General features: G+C 52.2%; 1 protein-coding gene across 1 annotated transcript in view; it reads right to left on the bottom strand.

Moving 5' to 3' along the window:
• The window catches only part of LOC143122886 (tetratricopeptide repeat protein 28-like), a 53,198-nt gene that overhangs the window by 15,179 nt on the left and 30,519 nt on the right, over positions 1-7,500 (bottom strand). The window contains exons 4-8 of the mRNA XM_076283864.1: positions 7,470-7,500; positions 6,540-6,670; positions 5,377-5,884; positions 1,458-2,551; positions 202-500 (exon numbers count right to left, since the gene is read on the bottom strand). The exon at positions 7,470-7,500 is cut by the window's right edge and continues 242 nt beyond it. Coding sequence (XP_076139979.1) covers positions 202-500; positions 1,458-2,551; positions 5,377-5,884; positions 6,540-6,670; positions 7,470-7,500 — 2,063 coding nt within the window. The remainder of the gene's footprint in view (positions 1-201; positions 501-1,457; positions 2,552-5,376; positions 5,885-6,539; positions 6,671-7,469) is intronic.

Below are 7,500 nucleotides of genomic sequence, written 5' to 3'. Positions count from 1 at the left end.
GACAGACAGACACTGCTGTACCTGTGCCCGCTGCTGTACCTGTGCCCTCTCTAGTGCGTGTGCCCTCTGTAGTGTGTGTGCCCTCTGTAGTGCGTGTGCCCTCTCTAGTGTGTGTGCCCTCTGTAGTGTGTGTGCCCTCTGTAGTGCGTGTGCCCTCTGTAGTGTGTGTGCCCTCTGTAGTGCGTGTGCCCACTGCTGTACCTGTGCCCGTTGCCCAGTCCGCTGTAGGCCCTCTCCTGGTCCTGCAGGTGGTTCAGGCTCTGTGCCACGGATAGATGCTGTTCGTAGTGCTTGATGGCCTCCTCGTGGTCGCCCAGGGCATCGTAGCAGTCGCCCAGGTTGCCGTAGGCGCGACCGCGCTCCAGCGAGGCCTGCGAGGAGCTCAGCTGCTGCAGAGTGGCCAGTTGCTGCTCGAAGAAGCCCAGAGCCTCCTCCACCACGCCCATGTTCATCTTGGTGATGCCCATGTTGCCGTAGACACGCGCCTCGGCCGACGGCTCCTGCACCAGACCAGAGTACTCAGTACATCAGTAACACCTACATCAGTTACCCATACATCAGTAACACCTACATCAGTAACACCTACATCAGTAACCCATACATCAGTAACACCTACATCAGTAACACCTACATCAGTAACCCATACATCAGTTAACCATACATCAGTAACCCATACATCAGTTACACCTACATCAGTTACCCGTAAATCAGTAACCCATACATCAGTTACCCGTAAATCAGTAACACCTACATCAGTAACCCATACATCAGTAAAACCTACATCAGTTACACCTACATCAGTAACACCTACATCAGTAACACCTATTCAGTTACCCATTCATCAGTAACACCTACATCAGTAACCCATACATCAGTAACACCTACATGTACATCAGTAACACCTACATGTACATCAGTAACACCTACATGTACATCAGTAACACCTACATCAGTAACACCTACATCAGTTACCCATTCATCAGTAACACCTACATCAGTAACACCTACTTCAGTTACCCATTCATCAGTAACACCTACATCAGTAACCCATACATCAGTAACACCTACATCAGTAACACCTACATGTACATCAGTAACACCTACATCAGTAACACCTACATGTACATCAGTAACACCTATATCAGTAACACCTACATGTACATCAGTTACACCTACATCAGTTACACCTACAGTACATCAGTTACACCTACATCAGTTACACCTACAGTACATCAGTACTCTGTACAAGGAGAGGACAAGAAACTTCAACTTTGCTCTTCAGTCAATGCATCATTGTTCTTTTCTGTCAATCATCTCCTCAGTTCCCTGTTGACGGGAGTTTCCAGACCTACACATACACACACACACACACCCCGACATACACACACATACACACAAACTGCGCTGACAGAGTGTCTGTGTGCCCTGTGGTGTGTGTGAGTGAGAGTGATGCCCACCTTTAGCCGCTGTGCCAGCTGCAGCTGGTCCTCGTAGCAGCGCAGCGCCAGCTCGTAGTGCCCCTGGGCCATGTGCACGGCGGCCAGGCGCCCGTGGGCCTGGAGCTCCCCCTGCAGGTCACCCAGCTGCTGCTGCACGTGCAGCTCCTGCGTGTGATAGGCCAGCGCGCGCTCGTACTGCTGCAGCAGGCGGTGGGCAGCCCCGAGAGCGGCGTACGCGCCCGCCTCCATGCGCCGGTCGCCGTCTCCGCCGCCACCGCTGCTGCCACCGCTGCCACCGCTGCCACCCTGCTGCTGTGCCTGTGCCAGGGCCAGCTGCTGCTCGTAGAACTGGACGGCGCCGGCAACATCCTTCTTGCACACGTAGATGTCGCCGAGGTTGCCGAGCGCCCGGAAGCGCGCCTGCACGTTGCCCAGCGACTGCGCCAGCGAGAGCAGGTAGCGCTGGCACTCCTCGGCCTGGGCGTACGCCCCCAGGGCCTTGTGGGCGAGCCCCAGGTTGCAGTAGGCCTTGGCCTGGCTCAGCTTGTCGTGCAGGTCCCTGGCCAGTGCCAGGTCCTGTTCGTAGTACTTGACTGCCTGCTGGTAGCTGCCCAGGCAGTAGTGGGCGTAGCCCAGGTTGTGGCACACTTTCCCCTCGCCCTCCATGTCCTGGAGGTCGGGCGCCAGACGCAGGTACTGCTCGTAGAAGGGCACGGCCTGGGCGAACTCGCCGCGCGAGCAGTGGAAGTTGCCCAGGTTGCCGAGGGCGCGCGCCTGGCTCTGGACGTCGCGGAGCTCGCGGGCGATGCCCAGGTGGTGCTGGTAGTGCTGCAGGGCGCGGTCGTGGGCGCCCAGCGCCTGGTAGGCCACGGCCAGGTTGCCGTGCGTGGACGCCTGCGAGGCGCGGTCGCTCACCTCCATGGAGATCTGCAACTCCTGCCGGTGGTAGCGCACGGCCTGCTCGTGGGCGCCCAGCGCGTTGTAGGCGTTGCCCATGTTGCCGTAGGCACGGCCCTGGGCGGCGTAGTCGCTGAGCTCCTGGGCGATGGCCAGGTGGGCCTTGTGGAGCTTCAGGGCTGTCTCGTAGTCCCCACACATCTGATGGATTATGCCTGGGGGAGGGCATGGAGGGGAGGAGGAAAGAGGAGAGGAGGAGGAGGGGGAGGAGGGGAGGGCAGGGGAGGAAAGAGGAGAGGAGGAGGAGGGGGGGAGGGGAGGAGAGGACGGGAGAAGAAGGGACAAAGTAAGGTAGAGGAGAGGAGAGAGGAATACAATGTAGGAGGAGAGGGGAGTGGAGTAGAGTGGAGGAGAGGAGAGGAGAGGAGAGGAGAGGAGAGGGAGAGGAGAGGGAGAGGAGAGGGGAGGGGAGGGGAGGAGAGGGAGAGGAGAGGGGAGTGGAGGAGAAGAAACTTCAACTTTGGTCTCCAGTGAATGCATCATCATTGTTATTTTCTGTCAATCATCTCAGTTCCAGAGCTCCCTGTTGACGGGAGTTTGCAGAACTTACCAAGACAACTCTGATCAGAGTGTAAACACACACACACGCACACACACACACACACACACACACACACACACACACACACACACACACACACACACACACACACACACACACACACACACACACACACAGCCTCTGTCTAAAGTAGGAGTAATTAGAATCCATGCAGCCTGGGGTTTCTGAAAATAACCTCGCCTGCATCCCAGGGCTAAATGACAGCAAGAAAAACTATCACACACACAGACACAGACACACTTACAGAAACAAACACACACACACACAGAGAAGCATCCATACACACACACACACACACACACACACACACACACACACACAGTTTTCCCCTGCCTCCAGCAGCTCTGATGAGAGCTCTGCACAGTGAATAATGCAGACAGTGGCGCTCTATAAAACACCTCATTAGAGAACCCCCCCCCCCCTCCAAGAGGACACAGAACAGAACACAGGCTCTTAACAAGCTCCCCCAACAGTTCCACCCCCCCCCCCCCCTTCCCACCTCCTCCCACCAACTCTTCCCACTCTAGAGGAAACTACTCTGACTGACTTTGGTATGAGAGGGAACTACTCTGACTGACTTTAGTATGAGAGGGAACTACTCTGACTTTAGTATGAGAGGGAACTACTCTGACTTCAGTATGAGAGGGAACTACTCTGACTGACTTTAGTATGAGAGGGAACTACTCTGACTTTAATATGAGAGGGAACTACTCTGACCGACTTTAGTATGAGAGGGAACTACTCTGACTTTAGTATGAGAGGGAACTACTCTGACCGAATTTTGTATAAGAGGGAACTACTCTGACTTTAGTATGAGAGGGAACTACTCTGACCGATTTTAGTATGAGAGGGAACTACTCTGACTTTAATATGAGAGGGAACTACTCTGACCGACTTTAGTATAAGAGGGAACTACTCTGACCGACTTTAGTATGAGAGGAAACTACTCTGACTTTAGTATGAGAGGAAACTACTCTGACTTTAATATGAGAGGGAACTACTCTGACTGTATGAGAGGGAACTACTCTGACTTTAGTATGAGAGGGAACTACTCTGACTTTAATATGAGAGGGAACTACTCTGACTGTATGAGAGGGAACTACTCTGACTTTAGTATGAGAGGGAACTAATCTGACTGACTTTAGTATGAGAGGGAACTACTCTGACTTTAGTATGAGAGGGAACTACTCTGACTGACTTTAGTATGAGAGGGAACTACTCTGACTGTATGAAAGGGGACTAATCTGACTTTAGTATGAGAAGGAACTACTCTGACTTTGGTATGAGAGGGAACTACTCTGACTTCTACTCTATTCTGACTTCATTGTGTGGCATATGGGAGAATTGAGCAGCAAAAGCTCTTAGAATCCTCACCTGTGTGTGTGTGTGTGTGTGTGTGTGTGTGTGTGTGTGTGTGTGTGTGTGTGTGTCTGCCCATGCTGCTGATAGGACTAGTCTTCATGTTACTGCCCTTTCAGCAGAAACACACAGAGAGCTCAAATTGCCTGTGCTCAGGGCCAAATGTGAGCTCTCTCTTCAATAAGAGATGAGCTGAGGGGATAGCCAGGAGCTGCTGACCTCATCCTATCACACCCTACCACACCACACCACACCCTACCTCACCCTACCAAACCACACCACACCACACCACACCCTAACCTTAAACAGGTCTACTTTTACTTTTGTAGAGTTCATGAGCCCCCATGTTCATGCCCCCAGAGTGTAGCACTGTAGCTGCCCCATGTTCATGCCCCCAGAGTGTAGCACTGTAGCTGCCCCATGTTCATGCCCCCAGAGTGTAGCACTGTAGCTGCCCCATGTTCATGCCCCTAGAGTGTAGCACTGTAGCTACCTGAAGCTGTTGGCTGCAGCAACTCGAGCTAGAAGAAGACATATCTTGACATTTGACCTTGGACTACTTTATTGGAAGAGGTGCATCTCCTGACCCAGGCTGAGGTCAATGTAAGTGCATCATCTGATGCTTGATCTCTGACTCTCACCCAGGTTAGAAGAGATGCACCATGACCTATGACCTCTAAAGCCAGCTCACAAAAGGTGCATCATCTCCTTAGACATTTGACCTCTGACCTTAAGTGGACCACACACCAGCACCAGAGTGTGATGCAAGCCGCTTTCGGTGTTCAACTACTTTCACCGCCGCCTTGTGGATTAAAATTCAGCTCTATTTTTGTCTGTGCCACTCCATCCATGTAATGGATTACACTCCATGTAATCCATCGCTTATGGAATGCTCGTCAGCAGCGCCGCAAGTGACAGAAAGTGTCAGCGTACATTTTGCTGCTGATGTGCACTCCGCTTTACCCAGGTTGGACGAGGGGCATCTCCTGACCCTTGACCTCTGACCTTTAACTAGGTTGTAGCGAGTGCACCTTCTGACCCTTGACCTCTGACCCTTACCCAGGTTGGAGGATGCCCGCCCCTGTGCGGCCTGGTCCTTGAGCTCGTCGGCGATGCCCAGCTGGCTCTGGTGGTATTGCTTGGCTCGCTCCAGGTCCTGCATGCAGCGGGCGGCGTGTCCGAGGCCGGCGTAGGCGCGCATCTGGATGGGCCGCTCTTGCAGCGCGGCGGCCAGGTCCAGCACACGCGTGTGGTACGACAGCGCCTTGTCGAAGTCGCGCCGGTAGTGGTACGCGCTGCCCAGGTTGCTGTAGGCGCGCGCCTCCTCCCGCTGGTTGCCTAGCGACTTGGCGATGCTCAGGTGCTGCTCGTGGCACTGCACGGCGTTGTCGAAGTCGCCCATGGCGATGTAGACCGCGCCCATGTTGCCCAGCTCGCGCGCTTCGGACAGCTGGTCCTTGGACTGCTTGGCCAGCAGGACGCACTGCTTGTGGCTGGCCAGGGCGTTGGGGTAGTCTCCGATGGCTGTGTACACGTGGCCGAGGCTACTGAGAGCACTGGACGCAGCCTGGACGGGACAGAGGAACACACAGAGAAGGGGTGAGTGTGTGTGTGTGAGAGAGAGAAAGAGAGAGAGAGAGAGAGAGTATGTGTGTGTGTGTGTGTGTGTGTGTGAGAGAGAGAGAGAGAGTATGTGTGTGTGTGTGTGTGTGTGTGTGTGTGTGTGTGTGTGTGTGTGAGAGAGAGAGTGAGTGTATGTGTGTGTGTATGTGTGTGTGAGAGAGAGAGAGAGTGAGTGTATGTGTGTGTGTGTGTGTATGTGAGAGAGAGAGTGAGTGTACTGTATGTGTGTGTGTGTGTGTGTCTGTGCATGTGTGTGTGAGTGTGTGTGTGATGTTGTGCAAAATAAACCAGAGTACTGTTGTACACTATCCCTACAACACTCACTACAAACTTACACCCCCCCCCCCCCCCCCCACACACACACACACACACACACATACACACACTCTCCTCTGTTATTAAATAAACTTCCCGCTGCTCCATTCATCTTTCTGACAAGCAGAGTATTGATCACCACAGCAACAGCACAATCTCAGCACTCCAAATGACTTTGGCCCACTCCTGTGGCCTTTAGTCCAACACACACACACACACACACACACACACACACACACACACACACACACACACACACACACACACACACACACACAGCTCACCTCGCGGTCCTTCAGCTTCATAGCGAGCACCAGCTGGTGTCTGTGATTGGTCAGAGCCTCTCTGTAGTTGCCTTTGGAAAAGAAGGCGGAGCCTAAGTTTCCATGAGCACGACACTCTCCTGTCTGGTCACCTGCGGAACACAAGACACACACATAAGATAAACAACAAATACACACATGACAACACAGACAACATAAACACAAACTCAAACATAACAATGCATTCCTTCTACACACAAAACAAAGAAATGATGCTTACAATACACACACAAGTCATACAATAAGTATATATACTCTTTTGATCAAAATACACACAACATACACAAGTCACATGAACATATACAAACATTACTGACCATTCACACAGTCTACATGATCACAACTACGAACACCATCTAGTAAATTAACATGAATGTCTGACAGGACAGCATTTTCTCATCTCCGGTTTAGTTCTGGTTCAGAACCCACACAAGGTTTAGTTCTAGTCCTGGATGATCTAAGGTTTAGTTCAAGTCCCATTCTTTTTTTTTTTTTTTTTAAGTATATTTTTTTGGCCTTTTTATGCCTTTAATGATAGTGACAGTGGAGAGTGACAGGAAGCAAATGGGAGAGAGAGTCGGGGTAGGATCCAGAAAGGACCATGGGGCGGGAATTGAACCCGGGTCGCCGGCGTACGGTGCAGGTGCCCCAGCCAGTTGCGCCACAGCTGGGGCCAAGTCCCATTCTTAAGGTCCCCTATGGTTTTGTTCTAGTCCTGTCCATAATTCCTCTAGGGTTTAGCTCTGCTCCTGAGTTCAACAAACGTTCAGTTCTAGTCCCAATCTTGAGCCCACACAGGCTTTTTGATGTTAATTTTAAGTTCAAGACCTTCTGAGCTCACAAAAGGTTTAATTCCTGTTGTTCTGGTTCTGGTTCTGGTTCCAAACTCACCTAAGGTTTTGGCCACCTCCAGGTCCTGCTG

This window comes from Alosa pseudoharengus, unplaced genomic scaffold (assembly GCF_046254945.1).
Source record: "Alosa pseudoharengus isolate Yale_2024_CS ecotype anadromous, Long Island Sound unplaced genomic scaffold, YU_APseudo_1.1 YU_APseudo_1.1_scf_14, whole genome shotgun sequence".
NCBI classification, from domain to species: domain Eukaryota; kingdom Metazoa; phylum Chordata; class Actinopteri; order Clupeiformes; family Clupeidae; genus Alosa; species Alosa pseudoharengus.
Note: the sequence above shows the minus strand (reverse complement) of the source record. Positions and strands in the feature narration are given on the sequence as shown.